Source organism: Xyrauchen texanus, chromosome 26, assembly GCF_025860055.1.
Source record: "Xyrauchen texanus isolate HMW12.3.18 chromosome 26, RBS_HiC_50CHRs, whole genome shotgun sequence".
NCBI lineage: Eukaryota > Metazoa > Chordata > Actinopteri > Cypriniformes > Catostomidae > Xyrauchen > Xyrauchen texanus.
The window spans coordinates 30,180,015-30,199,241 of record NC_068301.1 but is presented as its reverse complement, the minus strand read 5'-3'; the positions used below and the strand labels follow the sequence as shown (position 1 = coordinate 30,199,241).

At 42.1% G+C, this 19,227-nt stretch overlaps 1 protein-coding gene across 2 annotated transcripts in view; it reads right to left on the bottom strand.

Moving 5' to 3' along the window:
• Positions 1-19,227, bottom strand: part of LOC127619583 (adenylate cyclase type 2-like) — a 109,599-nt gene that overhangs the window by 25,561 nt on the left and 64,811 nt on the right. For both annotated transcript variants that reach the window (XM_052092468.1, XM_052092469.1), the window contains exons 10-15: positions 18,620-18,790; positions 18,491-18,534; positions 18,315-18,395; positions 17,738-17,807; positions 17,478-17,575; positions 8,891-8,975 (exon numbers count right to left, since the gene is read on the bottom strand). In XM_052092468.1, the coding sequence (XP_051948428.1) occupies positions 8,891-8,975; positions 17,478-17,575; positions 17,738-17,807; positions 18,315-18,395; positions 18,491-18,534; positions 18,620-18,790 (549 nt within the window). The remainder of the gene's footprint in view (positions 1-8,890; positions 8,976-17,477; positions 17,576-17,737; positions 17,808-18,314; positions 18,396-18,490; positions 18,535-18,619; positions 18,791-19,227) is intronic.

Sequence of the window (19,227 nt, the reverse complement as noted above, 5' to 3'; positions counted from 1 at the left end):
GGCTACGACCGTGGTGCTGTCTGTCTTGACTAGGATGTGTTTGTCTCGAATTAACATGAGAAACTTCCTCAGGGCAAAGAAAACAGCCAGAAACTCTAGGCAGTTGATGTGCCAACGCAGCGGGGCCCGGTTCCAACGGCCTGCGGCTGCGTGCCCGTTGCACACGGCGCCCCAACCCAATTTGGAGGCGTCGGTTGTGACCAGAACGCGTCGGGACACCTGCTGCAAGGGTACCCCTGCCCGTAGAAAGCAGAGGTCTGTCCAGGGTTTGAGGGTTTGGTGGCAGGCGGTGGTCACTTTCATATTGTGCGTGCCGTGGCGCCATGCTCGTCTCGGGACTCGAGTCTGGAGCCAGTGCTGAAGTGGTCTCATATGCATCAACCCCAGCGGTGCGGCCGCCGCGGAGGATGCCATATGCCCCAGGAGCTGTTGGAATCGTTTTAGAGGGACCACGGTACCTGGCTTGAGGGAAGCGAGGCATTTCAGCACCGACTGAGCACGCTCGTTGGAGAGACGTGCTGTCATTGAGACTGAGTCTAACTCCAAACCGAGAAAAGAGATGCTCTGGACTGGGGTGAGCTTGCTCTTTTCGGTCGTAAGCCGCCGCCTTTCTTGGGTACAAAGAAGTAAGGGCTGTAGAAACCCTTCTTCGTTTCGGTTGGAGGGACAGGCTCTATCACGTCCTTGATTAGAAGGGAGGAGATTTCTTCGCACAGGGACTGGGCATGTTTGCCGTGTACTGCGTAAAAATGAACGCCCACAAAGGGGGGGCGGAGGCCTGTTAAACTGAATTGCGGAACCGAGTTGAATGGTCTGGTGCAGCCAGCGTGACGGGCTGGGCAGTGAAAGCCACGCCTCTAAGCTCCGTGCTAGGGGCACCAAGGGGACGAGTATTTTGGACGTACCCGGTGGGGCTTCGCAGAGGTGCGGAACAGGTAATGCCGCGTCGGGAGGTAGTGAAGCGGAAGAACGGGACTGGGGTGGGACGAGGCTGTGAGCAGCGTCCAGACCCCAGGAACCAGTCGTCCAGCCGTGATGGCTGTGGGGAGGATGGAGGGTTCCAATCCAAGCCCACGCTAGTGGCTGCCCGGGAAAGCATGTCGGTCATCTGCGCGTCGGCCTCAGCCTGGGCGTGCAGGCCCGAAAGCGGCAGCCCAGGGGAGTCCTCAGCGTCAGATTCCGCGCCCTCCAATGCCGCGGCGAGCTCATCGGCTTCGGTGTCAGGAGGGTAGGCGGACTGGCTGTAAGGCGAGTCGCTGTCACCTCGAGGACGGACGGGAGTCAACGAGCGTGCCGGGGTGTGGGTGGTCCGAGGGGGCGTACCTGGCGGAGCTGCACCCGCTGCCATCCCCAAATCGCCTCCATCGCCAACCGCATCGTCCTCAATCCCGTGGGAAGAAGGAGCAACGCGGGGGGCAGCTGGAGTGGCTTGCTTACGGTTGTAAGCAAGCCGCGACCGCAACGTTGTCATGGTCATGTTCTCGCAGTGAGACAACGCCTGTGGCCTTCTGAAGCGGAGAGCACTCTACCGCATCCAGGAACAACACAGGGGCGGAAAGGCATCTTTATAAAGACGCGTCCTTAAAAGGACGTTCAACGCCGCTGTGTTTTGCTCTTTTAGAGGTAATTACTCTTTTAAATAAAATCACTCTTTTATGGAAAAAACTTGTGAGAGTTTTTTAATCTGCAACTGTCGATGCGCCCAGGAGCAGCAATGCACAGCCGTGCAAACAGGAGAAAGCCGCTGTTGTGTGCCGTAGAATCCAACAGCAGACACGACCATCGGCTCCGAAGAAATTTTCTGAATGAACTCCCATATTTGCGCCGCTTAAATACCCGTATGTCCGGGGGCGGAACATGCAAATACCGGCTGCCAACTTCTCATTGGCCTTTTTTCATAGATCAGAGGTGGATATCGGCGCTCAAGAGAGACCCCTAGTGTCGCTTCTCTGACACAACGTGGAGAGAGCGACAGAAGGGGAACTGTAGATATAAAAATGCATGCTGATTTGTTAAAAGAATAAAAAGAGTCGAATCTTTTACATTTGATTCCTTTGAGCTGAACAAAAAGATTCAAAAAGTCTGAATGATTCATTTTGCGAATCACAAATCTGAATCAAATTCACAAGCGAAGCCCGCTCCAGATGACGTGTTCCCCTCTGGGGAAGTCAAGAAACTATTCATGTAAGTAAATTCTTTTTTTTTGTTGACAAATTAATTTGATAAGTTTAAGCTTCAACATTATGAAAGCTGTGACATAATGAAGTTATGTGCGATCAGTCTCCCGCCTTTCCAGGAGACCTGTTCAAATAAAAGTCAATCATGCGTTCACATTTTACGTTTAACCAAGGTATGACGTGTATGAATAATTACCAGCACTCAAGAAAATGTCTAATTTTTAATATTTATTTTTATATTTTATGAAGATGTGAATGGTCTTTGCCTAAGCAAAACTCTGGTGGTTGCTAAAGTGTTATATTTGCTTTTAGCATATTTATGATACCATATGTGCTTACCAGGGTTTTTTGGATGGTTGCTAGGGCATGCTATGCAGTTGTCAAGGTGATCTCTGCTGTATGTGGTTGCCAGGTTGTTACTATGCTGTTGCTGAGTTGTTTTATGTGTTTTTTTGCACATTGCTCTGCAGTTTACAGGGTGTTCTAGGTGGTTGTCAGGTAGTTACTATGCTGTTGCTGAGCTGTTTTCTGTGTTTTTAGCACATTGCTCTGCAGTTTACAGGGTGTTCTAGGTGGTTGCCAAGTTGTTACCATGCTGTTGCTAAGTGGTTTTCTGTGTTCTAGCACATTGCTCTGCAGTTTACATGGTGTTCTAGGTGGTTGTCAGGTTGTTGCTATGCTGTAAAGTTGTTTTAACTTTAACATAGCACATTGCTATACAGTTGCCAGGGTGTTCTGGGTTGTTGCTTATTTGCCCAAATGAAAAGAGCCCACCCCCACAAGTCTCTGTTCTGGTCACTAATATGACTCAACTTCAATGTTATTGTATTGTACATTGTGTATTCTATATTGTGTGTATTGTTTACTGTACATTGTATATAATTATTGTGTTGCGTAAGTATGTGTACATTTGATATGTAAATTGTGTTGTGTAAGTATGTTGTTTACTGTAATTGTTATTTGTCTCGTCACTGTCATGACTGCTATGTTGCTCGGAACTGCACACAAGAATTTCACCTACTGTTGCACTTGTGTACATGGTAGTGTGACAATAAAGTTATTTGATTTTGATTGATGTTCCAATTTTTATGGACTGTGGTATTCATTTACACTCATCACATATATATGATCATTCTGATTTGACTTGATGCACCATTAAAGGGATAGTTCATTTAATTTTCTTACCCTCATTCGATCCAAGATGAGTATGACTTTTATTTTGTTTCTGCAGAACACACACAAAAAAGATTTTCAGAAGAATATCGCTGTTATGTAGGTCAGTTCAATGTAAGTGAATGGTGGCCAGAACTTTGAAGCTCAAAAAAGCACAGAAAGGCAGCATAAGAGAAATCCATAAGACTCCAGTGGTTTCAACCAATGTCTTCTGAACGGATCCAATTGGTATTAGGTGAGAATAGACCAAAATATAACACATTTTTCAACTATAAATCTTTACATTAGCAGTCTCCTTGGCAATCAGGATTACAAGCTTGATTACACTTCCTATAGTGCCATCTAGGGCTCTGCGCATGCATCAAGCATTAAAAAGTGAAATCAAGCTCGAAATCATGATCGTGCCTAGAAATTGCAATGACAAGATATTCAGTGAAAATGAGTTACAATTTGATTTGTTCTCACCCAAAACTAGCTGAATCATTTCAGAGGACATGGATTTAACCACTGTAGTAGTATGGATAACTTTATGCTCCCTTTATGTGCTTTTTGGAGCTTTAAAGTTCTAGTCACCATTCACTTGCATTGAATTGACCTACAAAGCTGAAGTATTTTTCTAAAATCTGTGTTTGTGTTCTGCAGATGAAGAACGTCACACATTTGGGATGGCATGAGGGGGAGTAAATGAGGAGCACTACCAATAAAATAAGTTGACATGGGTTTAATGAAATGTTCCCTAATTTATGCAGTTTACATGTACTTTTGATACTCAAGTAAATTTTATATCAGTTACTTAAATACTTTTACTTGAGTCATTTTCTCCTGAGCTACTTTAACTTTTACTGAGTCAATTTCCATGAAGGTTACTTTACTTTTACTCAAGTATGACAAATGGATACTTTATACAACACTGTCAGAGATAGAGGGACAAAGAACATCGAGAGGCATACAGGTCACATTTACTAAAGCCATTTATGTTCTTTAGGTCCAATGTAACTCATAATTTGATTACAGGCAGCACTCTCTAAGATTTGTTGTTCCCCAGGCTAAAGCAACCAAATTTCAATCTTGTCGTGATAGTGTTTTTCCTCTCAGTACAGCATTTTCTCTAACAAGATGAAGGTCTCCAGGGTGTGGGAACCTCAACTTATTAAATGACATTTCAATACACAAAGTGATTTCCTCCAGGCCAAGAAATGCATGTAATGTGTCTGCATCTAAATAGATTAGAATTGTGGTATGTAAGATTCAGAAAGCCTTGTTACTTTGCAAATCGGACCATTCTTTCGTTCTACTTCTACCTGCTTACAGGCAGAAACTAAAACGGGAAGCACCCACCCTCAGAACAATCCAGTGCTGGTCGGACCAATCAGACTCTGCGCTACAAGACTGTTTTGATCACGCGGACTGGGAGATCTTCCGGTCCGCCTCTGATGACGACATCGAGGTTTACGCTGACAGCGTAACGTGTTTCATCAGGAAGTGCGTAGAGGACGTTGTTCCGACCAAAACTATACGGATATACCCCAACCAGAAACCATGGGTTAACGGCGAGGTTCGCGCGGCACTCAATGCGCGGACCTCCGCTTTTAATTCTTCTAACACGGAGGAGCGTAAACAAGCCAGTTATGCCCTCCGTAACACTATCAGTACAGCCAAACGCCAGTACAGGCACAAGCTTGAAGGTCAGTTCAACACCACTGACTCTAGAAGTATGTGGCAGGGAATTAACACAATCACGGACTACAAACGGAATAAAGTTTCCGCCATGAACACCGCTGCATCTCTCCCGGACGAACGTAATAAATTTTATGCTCGTTTTGAGGACAATAACTCCGCCCTCGCGGAGAGAGCACTCGCGGCTGACGCTACAGAGGTTGGTTCACTCTCCGTCTCTGTTGTGGATGTAACCCGATCCTTCCGACGGGTGAACATCCGAAAGCCGCGGGTCCAGACGGCATTCCGGGCCGCATCAGAGCGTGCGCGAATCAACTGGCTGGTGTTTTTACGGACATTTTCAATCTGTCCCTCTCCCTGTCTGTAGTCCCCACATGCTTCAAAACATCAGCCATGGTGCCTGTTCCGAAGCAAGCCACAATCACTTGCTTAAATGACTGGCGTCCTGTTGCTCTGACCCCCATCATCAGCAAATGCTTCGAGAGGTTAATCAGAGATTACATCTGCTCTGTTCTGCCCCCCTCTTTGGACCCATTGCAGTTTGCCTACCGCAACAACCGCTCCACTGATGATGCCATTGCATCTACACTACACACTGCTCTCTCCCATCTGGAAAAAAGGAACACATATGTGAGAATGCTGTTTGTAGACTACAGCTCAGCACTCAACACCATAATGCCCTCCAAGCTTGATGAGAAACTCCGGGCTCTGGGCTTAAACAGCTCGCTGTGCAGCTGGATCCTGGATTTCCTGTCAGGCAGACGTCAGGTGGTTAGAATGGGCAGCAACACCTCCTCATCTCTGACCCTCAACACTGGAGCCCCGCAGGGCTGTGTTCTCAGCCCACTCCTGTATTCCCTGTACACACATGACTGTGTGGCAACACATAGCTCCAATACCATCATTAAGTTTGCTGACGATACGACGGTGGTAGGTCTGATCACTGACAATGATGAAAGAGCCTACAGAGAGGAGGTGCACACTCTGACACGCTGGTGTCAAGAGCACAACCTCTCCCTCAACGTCAGTAAAACCAAGGAGCTTGTTGTGGACTTCAGGAAGAAAGACGGAGAACACAGCCCCATCACCATCAATGGAGCACCGGTAGAGAGAGTCAGCAGCTTCAAGTTCCTCGGTGTCCACATCACTGAAGAACTCACATGGTCCGTCCACACTGAGGCTGTTGTGAAGAAGGCTCACCAGCGCCTCTTCTTCCTGAGACGGCTGAGGAAGTTTGAAATGAACCAACACATCCTCACACGGTTCTACACCAGCACTGTAGAGAGCATCCTGACTGGCTGCATCACCGCCTGGTACGGCAATAGCACCGCGCACAACTGCAAAGCCCTGCAGAGGGTGGTGCGAACTGCCAGGAACATCATCGGAGGTGAGCTTCCCTCCCTCCAGGACTTATACACTAGGCGGTGTGTGAAAAAAGCTCGGAGGATCATCAGAGACTCCAGCCACCCGAGTCATGGTCTGTTCTCACTGCTACCATCAGGCAGGCGGTATCACAGCATCAGGACCCGCACCAGCCGACTACATGATAGCTTTTTCCCCCAAGCAATCAGACTGTTGAACACTTGATCTATCAGGATCAATAATTAGCACTGCACTTTATTCATCTTATATCTCACACTGGACTGTCAACATATTCTCCTCAATATACTACTTCATATATATATATATATATATATATATATATATATATATATATATATTTCATATACTCCTTATTGTATTGTATATTGTGTGTATTGTATATAATTATTGTGTTGTGTAATTATGTGTACATCTGATATGTAAATTGTGTTGTGTAAGTATGTTGTTTATTGTAATTGGTATATGTCTCGTCACTGTCATGACTGCTATGTTGCTCGGAACTGCACACAAGAATTTCACCTACTGTTGCACTTGTGTACATGGTAGTGTGACAATAAAGTGATTTGATTTGATTTGATTTGATTACTAATGACACTTGTGGCTGTTAAGTGAACTGCAGGCAACTACGTGTTGCTCGTGCACTTGCACACACTCCATAGGGATGCAAGTGAGCGAGCATTGACCAAAACAATGACGTAACATATAAAGAGACGACGTGATTCACCAGTATCATGCTGACAGATGAGGCAGCATAATTCAAATTACACAGTTATGATTTTTTTACTACAAACTTTGAGACTGTATATTATATTTGACTCTCCAGTGCTGGAACAGGGCTAAAACAAAGTGTGGATATAGGTCTGACTATGCGAGTCTGTAGTTTGAAGTAATCACTTTTCTTTGCATGATAGATTGACTGCATTTATATGATAGCCTATGTCATGTTAGCTAGCTAGCCAGCTTTATCAATAGCTGTTAGCTAAATTTGGTGGATGATGACAGTATCTGTTTATAAAATAGACTGTACATTATAAATATGTTGACACAATTTAGTATTGATGTGATTCCATTACAACTGTCATTTTGATATATCGTTGGGCTATTGTTTTATTATAATGGATTGTATATATTTTCTGAATAACCAAGTTATGTTACACTAATGAATGGACCTTTTTTCATTTCATGAACATTCATTTCATGTGTTATTGTAGTTTAGCTAAAATTACACAGATCGATCCTTATGGAACTATATTTCACATGCTTTGCAGTTATGTAAGTTTACTTGTCCAATAAGAAGAATGCCATTTCAGGGTTGGGTTTGATCCCCAAAACCGAACATAGGTCCCTCCAGGGATAAAATGCCTATGTTTAATCAAGTTTTCGATCGACCACGATCACGTTTCAGCTTAGCCAGATGGGATTCAGTAGATACATTTTCTTTATTTTTGCCTAACTTTGAGATTGTGTAGCTGCTGGTGTTGTGCTGGGAGCCGGACATTTGCTGGAGTTCATCTCTTAGATAACGTTACCTAGTGTTGCAGACTGTTGAAAAGCGGAAGAGAAGCTACTGTCTGAGGCAAGGCTCTCGGGAGTGTGCATATACGTCACATCCTTTGGATTTTCCCAGCAAAAGCGACCCACTCCCTTCCCATGAAAATCAGTCTACATAGGCAATCTAGGAGGTCAAGGAAGGGCTAATTTTTTAAGTTGCATTACAAGCCTTTTAATGAATCATTTTAAGCATGCTACATTCACTTGCTTTATTACTAAACTTTGTGAGCTCCTTTGTAGGCAGTATTTTAAGGGATTATAAACATTTCTCAAGTAGCAAAGCCTGTTCCAAAATGTAGGCTTTATTATTTAAATAACATATAAATATGCTGCCTCCAAGCTTAAGGCAGAATTGCATGTATCCTTAGCAGTAAAGGCAACCCAGAATCAGGGCTGACGCGTGAATACTAGGCAGATGCCTAAGGCAGTTGTGGCAGACACACAAATGTTCTGTGAGGGCGGCAACTGGGCAAAACACTCAAGGGGGATCTTAATGAAAGCTTAAAGTAATAAATAAATCCAATATAGTGTACAAAGCAAGATAAATGTTGTTTGTAAGTATCATTAAAAATATACCGACTCTTATTAAAAATGAACTGTTTATCTAAAATCTGTGTGTGCTATATATATTTTTAGGCTTGTTACAGTATTGCACCTTTAGCTTAGCAACATGCTAACATCAAACACTATTGAAATCAACTGTGAGATGAGTCTACCTTGTGTATTATGTAAGAAGTGCTATTTGTATGACTCATAGTTGCTGCCTATGTAGAGAGTGTCCCAAATCAGTCACTTATGAGGTTTCAATTCAGTTAGGATGCTTATCTAGGAAGTGGAAAACGAGGCAGCTCACTATGTTTTGAAACAGAGCAACATGGTCAAGACTCTCTCTTTGTTTTTATTTATTTCTAAGCATGAGCTCCACTTACCAGTATGTGACCAGCAAAACAAATGCCAAGGATCAAGGCTAGCAGCAGGAAGGCCATTCCAAATGATACTCCAAGGACGGTGGTTCTGTAAGAGACAATATCTCTAATCATCAGTGATACTCAAAAGCAGAAGTAAGAATAATTCATGAATGCACGCTACTTATAGTGAGCAACACACACAAGTAGAGCATTCAAATTTGTCAGTGTTCCTCATGCATTCTTTGACATGAAAAGAGCAAAAACCGATGTAAAGCTACATACAAAGATGTGCACAACATGTTTGAAAAATACAAACAAGAATTTAATGGCTTTTTTGTCTATGGAGAGGATTCTTTTGAAACCTATCAAGAACATGTCCCAGTCACATTTCAATTCAAATTTAAACTTCAAAAGAAAATATAATTTTGCTCAATCAAAATTAAACCTATAACTAGGATCAGTAAGATTTTATTATATTGTGAAATTAACATATTTGTTCATCAATTTTAAGTACCCCAATTCTCATTAACATAATGCAAATAATTGGTAGCACTTTACAATAAGGTTCCATTTGTAAACATTAGATAATGCATTTGGTATCATGAACAAACAATTAACAAAATATTTTTACATAATTTATTAATCTTAATAGTTCACCCAAAAAGGAAAATTCCAACCCGATCTCATGCAAAGTCGTACACTATTTTGGAGTTGGCTATTCGTATGGTCTGGCACGACGATGTTCACATAAACTCGAACGACTTCATCACGTGCAAATTCCTGGATGTCTAACGCAGAGGAAAGCATGAGTTCTGCGCACAAGGACATACTTATTAATATTATGCCCTAACCCAAACCCCTTATCTAAACTTAACCAATCAGTAGAGTGTGTAAACATGATAGGAAGCTGTTGTGTATGACAGGAGCAAGTAATTGACGCGTATTAGATGGAAACGATGTCCAGCAATGTCCAGTTAGCAAAATTTGTCTGGGCAACATACTTGTCTTAGTTCTGGCCCAGTATACGCCTGGGTCCTCGGCCCTGATCTGGCTCAAACACTGTAAAGTGAGCAGAACTAATTGGTGTGGGCCAGCTAATAATACTGACCTTATAGTTCAGATGTGTTATAATTCCACATGGTGTTAACTGGACTGTCATATTCAAATAAAATGACAACAAGCAGTTGAAATGAAGTATTTTTTATTTTTGTTGAAGTTCATGAGCTGTCAATACAGAGAAGTGCAAAACAGTTTAAAGGGATAGTTCAACCCAAAATGAAAATTCTCTCATCATTTACTCACCCTCATGCCATACCAGATGTGTATAATATCTTTCTTTGAAAGAGTGGGAACCACGCCGTTGAAACACAGAGGACAGCAAATTAATTGAATTCTGTAGCCCTTTTCAACAGTCTTTAGGACCCACATAGTAATACTCGGAGGCAGATTTCAAGCTGCCAGGTTCTCTGAAATAGGTACCAATTTTGATACTTACCACTGAGGGGATGTCGGGTGTTCCGTGTTCTGGTCGACAACAGGAAGCAACTGAACGCCCAACATTTCTCTGGGATCACTGCCCCCTGAAACACCAGAGGCGGTGGGGATGGAAAGGTTTCGTAGGGGTGTCGGGAAGGAGCAGGTAGATATTTTGCGCACCCGGTCCCGAGGGGGACTACCCCACAAGGTTGGGCGCAAGATCATCAGGATTTCCTCTTTTTGAAAATAATGATCCTGAGGCCTTGCTTTTGAGGCTGCTGAGGGCGACGAAGCAATTCCCAATCTTTACGAGGGGTAGCATGACTCACCACACTTTGTTTTTGAGCCTCCATTCTAGAAGGACCGGGGCAAGGCTGGGTGGCTGAAACCTGGTGACGACCGTATTCACCAAATCGCCAAACAGGCCGGAAGGTGAGACCGTGGCATCAAGTAGGAATACTCTGTCCTTATCCTTGATGCCCGAGAGGTTTAGCCACAGATGCCTCTCCGTGCTGACCAAAGCAGCCAATGAACGGCTGACAGCGCGAGGCGCCTGCTTGGTTGCACGGAGAGATATATCTGTGGCACTCAGGTCCTTCAACAGATCAGCCTGGTATGCCTGTAACACCGTGATGGTGTGTAGCTTGGAACCAGCCTGACATGCTGCTTGATAAGCAATCCCCACAAGCGTTGTAGTGGTTCTACACAGCTTTGTGGGGAGAGTTGGTCTCTACACTGATGATGCTGAACCAGACGAGAGATAGCCCACGAGCATCTCTTCTACCTGAGGCATCATTGTATACCCCCGTGCCTTAGCACCCGCGATAGTCGAATATCTCAATGTCGAAGGTACAAAGATACTGGAAGTATAAGGTTTCCTTCCGAGTTAACTCGTCATGGAGTTCTTCAAAGAAGGGAAGAGACTGGTTCTATTTTCCCTTTCCCTTACCACCAGACAGAAATCTGTCTTCTAGTTTCGACCGTTTGGGGGTCTCTTGTTTGCAAGACCAGTCTAGCTGTAATTTGGCCACCGCACGAGTACCCATCTAGAGTAATTCCTCAAATGTTTTATCATTACGTGAGGAACATTCAGAGGTCGGCAACTCAAAGTCCACAAACCCAAGAGATTCATCGTCCCCTTCGTGAACTGAAGAGAAGGTGCGCTTCGAGAACAAGCGAAGGACCAGCTGGACTTGGAGAGAGAGCGAGTGATAGGGACGGACTGTCTCTCGCTCCTCAGCAAGATCCATACACAGGTTCCACAATGGAATGGTGGGTGCTGGCTTTTGGAAGTAAGTGAGAAAAGTGCGCAGCATCTTCACTGTGAACAGCTCACAATGCTCATACTCGCCTTGCTCCAATGCAAGAGCAGCGTGCTCTTCCCCCAAACAAACAAAGCAAAACTGGTGTGTGTCCAATTCAGCCATAGGACGTAAGCATGGAAACACACACCGTTTGCTTTGTTGATCACTCATTTAAAAGACAAAAGATCTGACGATGCACCTGTGGCACATCTTTTTATAGCCCTGGTACTGGCGCATTCTGATGATGTCACCAACAGAGGCTATAAAGGTTCTAGTCAATTTCTTTGACGTGTTGCACACATATTCACAGCTGGTCACTCCTAAAGCACTGAATCAAGAGCAGCATTAAGTGTAGCTGTTGACAGGGAACAGAAATAGACTGTATACAGGTGAAACTCGAAAAATTAGAATATCGTGCAAAAGTTCATTAATTTCAGTAATTCAACTTAAAAGGTGAAACTAATATATTATATAGACTCATTACAAGCAAAGTAAGATATGTCAAGCCTTTATTTGATATAATTTTGATGATTATGGCTTACAGCTTATGAAAACCCCAAATTCAGATTCTCAGAAAATTAGAATATTGTGAAAAGGTTCAGTATTGTAGGCTCAAAGTGTCACACTCTAATCAGCTAAACACCTGCAAAGGGTTCCTGAGCCTTTAAATGGTCTCTCAGTCTGGTTCAGTTGAATTCACAATCATGGGGAAGACTGCTGACCTGACAGTTGTGCAGAAAACCATCATTGACACCCTCCACAAAGAGGGAAAGCCTCAAAAGGTAATTTCAAAAGAAGTTGGATGTTCTCAAAGTGCTGCATCAAAGCACATTAATAGAAAGTTAAGTGGAAGGGAAAAGTGTGGAAGAAAAAGGTGCACAAGCAGCAGAGATGACCGTAGCCTGGAGAAGATTGTCAGGAAAAGGCCATTCAAATGTGTGGGGGAGCTTCACAAGGAGTGGACTGAGGCTGGAGTTACTGCATCAAGAGCCACCACACACAGACGGGTCCTGGACATGGGCTTCAAATGTCAAACGTCTTACCTGGGCTAAAAAAAAAAGAACTGGTCTGTTGCTCAGTGGTCCAAAGTCCTCTTTTCTGATGAGAGCAGATTTTGCATCTCATTTGGAAACCAAGGTCCCAGAGTCTGGAGGAAGAATGGAGAGGCACACAATCCAAGATGCTTGAAGTCCAGTGTGAAGTTTCCACAGTCTGTATTGGTTTGGGGAGCCATGTAATCGACTGGTGTTGGTCCACTGTGCTTTATTAAGTCCAGAGTAAATGCAGCCGTCTACCGGGACATTTTAGAGCACTTCATGCTTCCTTCAGCAGACAAGCTTTATGGAGATGCTGACTTCATTTTCCAGCAGGACTTGGCACCTGCCCACACTGCCAAAAGTACCAAAACCTGGTTCAATGACCATGGTATTACTGTGCTTGATTGGCCAGCAAACTCGCCTGACCTGAACTCCATAGAGAATCTATGGGGCATTGCCAAGAGAAAGATGAGACATGAGACCAAACAATGCAGAAGAGCTGAAGGCCGCTATTGAAGCATCTTGGTCTTCCAAAACACCTCAGCAGTGCCACAGGCTGATAGCATCCATGCCACGCCACATTGAGGCAGTAATTAATGCAAAAGGGGCCCAAACCAAGTACTGAGTACATATGCATGATTATACTTTTCAGAGGGCCGACATTTCTGTATTTAAAATCCTTTTTTTTATTGATTTCATGTAATATTCTAATTTTCTGAGATTCTGAATTTGGGGTTTTCATAAGCTGTAAGCCATAATCATCAAAATTATATCAAATAAAGGCTTGAAATATCTTACTTTGCTTGTAATGAGTCTATATAATATATTAGTTTCACCTTTTAAGTTGAATTACTGAAATTAATGAACTTTTGCACGATATTCTAATTTTTCGAGTTTCACCTGTATATCCATAGAGTGGATATATTTTCCTCTTGTACACTCAAAACAGGAATATTTACTAGGAAAGTGCACTGAATAATTTGATCAATTACTGATTTTATCAATTACAATTAATTTGATCAATTTAATGATTTTTTTAATGTAAGTGTGTGAGTGCATGGTAAGGGCAGGTTATTACTCTTTATTGCGTCTCTTCCTTTCTCCTTGCTGGTCTTTAGTCAGTTTTTTATTACTGGCTCTATTTGTGTATTTGTTGCCCTCGATGTCAAGGGATTCTTTTGGACAGCATTTAATGAACATAAGTAGAAAAATCAAAGATATTAACTTCTGGCAGCACTAGGATACACTTGTCTGCCTTGGCATCAAACATCATTGGAGCCACACAAAATAATCCACACAAGATTCAACTTTCCCATGAAGTATAATCAGTGTAATTAATGAATTGCTTAATTACAGAATGCTAGATAATTCAAGATTAACAAATGAGATAGCTAATATAACCCTGCTCATAGAAAGTCAATTAGTTAGCTATAAAGTTCAGTAGTCATTGTACAAATATAGATAGCTAACAAAAATGTATATATTGTAATTTAAGTATTGTTTTTCTAAAGATACACAACAACAGTCGGTGTAACAGTCTACAGGACTGTACAGGTTTTCTAACATTATGTTCTTTCTCCTAACAGGCTATCACATCTAACGTTAGGCTATATAGATATAGAAAATTATTTCCCACTTGACAGTTAAAACAAGTCTGGAAAATGAACATTAATTACCATGACTTACCTTTTTGCAACTGATTTTGATCCTCTTGAAAAAGAGTGAGGTTATACCTACTGCATCCACACCAAGCAAGATCCGAGTTTTAAAGATAGCTGGGCTCTGCAAGTAACTGCCAAAACCATCAGTCGGCTGTGTTCCGTAATTTTAGCAGTGGGCCGCTTGTGACGTATCAGACTCGGGCCACAAGTAGATATACTAAACTACACAGCGAGTATGGAGCTGCATCGTAGAACTGCTTTCAGCCGATATTGGCCCACATGCGAAAAAACCATCTGTCAGCCAGAAGTGGTGTGTACAATAGGCAAAGCTCTGGCCAGTTACCTTTCCGCCAATGTCGGCATTGAGGCGACAGTGCCGCACTTCTGCCAGAATCGGAGCAAATGTGCTTGCTATCTGGGCGTCATTGGCTTTAGTTAAATTTGTAGGTTGTCATTCAAATGAGTGGAGTCACACAATATCATACAAATTAGCCATATTTAGAAAAGTCGTACAAATCCTGATGATTTTGCTGTGTTGCTTCAGTCATTGTTTACTCAACCCTGTGTTTTTATAACCCTATATGACTTTCTTTATTTTCTTAACACAAAGGGAGAAATTGTGAAAATGTTTTACTATCAGCACAGTTTATGGTGACCACCTCTTCAAGCCTAATTAATGTCCTCATTTGCCAATTAATTTAAAGGTGCTGAGTCCAGATGATGCTTGCGGTGTTTTCAGATGACGTGTGCGCTGATTTCAGATGATGCGCAAGCTCAGTTCAGATTCAGATGATGCGTTCGCTGAGTTCAGATGATGCACAAGCTCAGTTCAGATTCAGATGATGCGTGTGCTGATTTCAGATGATGCGCGAGATCTGTTCAGATTCAGATGACTCGAGCAGTGAGTTCAAATGATGCATGCGATGAGTCCAGATGATGCGCGAGATCAGTTCAGATTCAGATGATGCGCGAGATCAGTTCAGATTCAGATGATGCGCGAGACCTGTTCAGATTTAGATGATGTGCGAGACCTGTTCAAATTCAGATGATGCGCGAGACCTGTTCAGATTCAGATGATGTGCGCAAGCTCAGTTCAGATTCAGATGATGCGTGCGGTGAGTCCAGATGATGCGCGAGATCAGTTCAGATTCAGATGATGCGCGAGATCAGTTCAGATGATGCGCGAGATCAGTTCAGATTCAGATGATGCGTGAGCTCAGTTCAGATTCAGATGATGCGCGAGATCAGTTCAGATTCAGATGATGCGCGAGATCAGTTCAGATTCAGATGATGCGCGAGATCAGTTCAGATTCAGATGATGCGCGAGATCAGTTCAGATTCAGATGATGCGTGAGCTCAGTTCAGATTCAGATGATGCGCGAGACCTGTTCAGATTCAGATGATACACGAGATCAGTTCAGATTCAGATGATGCGTGAGCTCAGTTCAGATTCAGATGATGCGCGAGATCAGTTCAGATTCAGATGATGCGCGAGATCAGTTCAGATTCAGATGATGCGCGAGATCAGTTCAGATTCAGATGATGCGCGAGATCAGTTCAGATTCAGATGATGCGTGAGCTCAGTTCAGATTCAGATGATGCGCGAGACCTGTTCAGATTCAGATGATGCGCGAGATCAGTTCAGATTCAGATGATGCGCGAGATCAGTTCAGATTCAGATGATGCGCGAGACCTGTTCAGATTCAGATGATACACGAGATCTGTTCAGATTCAGATGATTCACATGATCTGTTCAGATTCAGATGATGTGCGCGCTGAGTTCATATGATGCGCGAGATCAGTTCAGATTCAGATGATGCACAAGATCAGTTCAGATTCAGATGTTGCATGAGATCTGTTCAGATTCAGATGATGCACGAGATCTGTTCAGATTCAGATGATGCACAAGATCTGTTCAGATTCAGATGTTGCATGAGATCTGTTCAGATTCAGATGATGCACGAGATCTGTTCAGATTCAGATGATGTGTGCGCTGAGTTCATATGATGCGCGAGATCAATTCAGATTCAGATGATGTACGAGATCTGTTCAGATTCAGATGATGCACAAGATCAGTTCAGATTCAGATGATGCATGAGATCTGTTCAGATTCAGATGATGCATAAGATCAGTTCAGATTCAAATGATGCATGAGATCTGTTCGGATTCAGATGATGTGTGCGCTGAGTTCTTATGATGCGCAAGATGAATTCAGATTCAGATGATGCATGAGATCTTTTCAGATTCAGATGATGCGCGTGATCAGTTCAGATTCAGATGATGCGCGCGATCAGTTCAGATGACGCGCGTGCTGAGTTCAGATGATGCTAAGCATCCTCAAACGGAAGTTAAAGCATTCCTCAGAGATTTTGATCTGGAACCAGGCCTGGTCCAGATGTTGCACGCGCTCAGTTCAGATGATAGAATCATAGATTCTATCCAAAAAGGGGCAGCAATATTATAAATAAGTGCTGTAATACTTAAAAGTATTACATTACCTAGAAAAGTATCTTATGAGAATCATCTTTGAGAATAACGTAATAATGTAAATATTTCATTGTGATATTACTTTCATGACAATTCAGTATAATTATTTTACTCACTTGGATTTATGCTAAATATAATTTCAGATTTCTTTCTTTTGATTTTGGTGTGACCTGGACATGTTTTCGTGAGATTCATGCTTGAGGGGTATACATGTTTTGCCAGTATTTACAGTACCGTACAGTGCTTCACCATAAACGTTAATTGAACATAAATTAAGTGAGAACACAGACAAAAACAAAATCGCGCTTGTGAATGTGTTCTTGTCAAAATAACAGGAAATTATTGTGATGCCTTGCATAGATGTTTTTGTCTGACTTCATACAAAGAAATCATTTCCAGACCAGATTGGCCTCTGATTAACAAAATGTGATAGCTGTCTGCTCTGGGCTGTCTTTTTCAGCCACGCACTGATGTTCCTATCATTTCAATCTTTACTGTTGCACTCATTTTCACACAGTTGTATATATGTTTTAATATTATTATGTGCCACTTGGTCTAAGTGCTGTCGGACATGATGGCGGTGTGTGATTGCATAGTGACAGACAATTAGATACTTGGAAGAGGTCACAGTGATTATACTTACTTCGGTAAGACTAAAACCTGCACTATGAAAATGCAGAAGAAAATGAGACAAGCACAGGTGACATAGTACTTGAAGGTCGGCAGAGTTGTGGCTCTGTACTATTAGAAAAGAAAAGAAAGCAAGAATATTCTCATTGAACAATTAAATATTTATTTTGTTTTCTTTTTTCATGTGTGTCTTTGTGAAGGCATGTATTTCTTTAAATAAATGATTTATTTTGTGATTCAGTGACATATATAACATTTCAAGGTTGAATATACCTCTTTTTCCAGGGTCTTATTGTGAAAGAATAAAGATATTCTTTGAATGTCCTCCGATTTCAGCCACTGTCTGGTGGAAAGCATAAATAAAATAATTTAAAACAATTAAATGCTGGTTGTCATGATGAGTTGCCTATTATAAAAGCCTATTTTATGATAGATATGGATAAAAAGCTTTGAAAGTGCTCTAAAGTGTCAGGATTTTTATAAAGGGCCCCCTGGCACTGATTTTTGGGGGAATTTGTTTTTATTTAGAATTATGTTTGCGATCAATAAAATAAAGCCAACATAAAAAATACAGTATGCTATCTGTAAATAATGCACACGATATAATAACACAATAAACACTCTTCTATAATTCATTTTAAATAATTGCCTCATCTCTATGTTAGACTATGTACGTCTTGTAGCTCTATGCTGTCCACTTTATTAATTTATGTGAATTTATTATATTTATTTGAGACAAAAGAAAAAAAAGTGTTGACTGCTCAAATTCATCATTTTGTCTATTTCTTGTGTTGTCTTGCAGAGAATTCATGAGTTCATCCATATGGAGAAGAACATTATGGATGCTCACTTCTGTGAGTAGATTCCATCAATGGTGCGAATAATTCTTTCATTCAACTCCTCTTCAAATCTCTTCTTCTGCGACTTTGTTCTGAAGGGGGGGATGAAAAGAAGAAAGAGAAAAAAAAAGGACTTTAGATATGTAGATGAGGTCAGTGTGAAAGTAATAAAAAGTATGAAACATACCTTTCAGTGCTTTGCTGAAAGCTATACTGTCCCATCGACACATCCTGTATGAATAAAAGCAAACAAATGAAATTCTAGAAGATTCTAAAATACTAAATCATATTTAAAGTCATGCTGTGGTTCACGCACATGTGTGTTGATCTTGCCGTTCTCATTGGTCATGCTGTCTCGGTGGTGGAGGTTGGCAAATGGCTTGGCCGCTCCCCATGACTCGAGATACTGCGTCATGCGGACAGAAGCCCTCATCTTGGCACCATCCAGAGTGGGACGAATCCGGCTGGGGAGCTGGGGTTTCTCTGCCTAAATAACACCATGTTATACAGTACACGTGTAAAAGGATGTGTTATAGACTAGAGGTGTTACAGCATAGAAACCCACACATAAAGATGGAACCCTAGTTTCAAATGGAATGTGTACAGGACTGATAATTAAAGGGATAGTTCACCAAAACATTTTTATGTTCTCATACTCACCCTCATGAATGATGTGTATTACCTTCTTTCTTCTGCAAAACACAAAAACAGATTTTTAGAAGAATATCTCAGATCTGAAGGTCAATACAAATGAATGGTGACCAAAATTTTGAAGGTCCAAAAATCACATAAAGGCAGCATTAATGTAATCCATATAACTCCAGTGGTTTAAAATATGCCTTCTGAAGCAACACATTCACTTTGGGCGAGAAAATGATCAATATTTCAATCCTTTTTTACTATAAATCTCCACTTTCACATTCA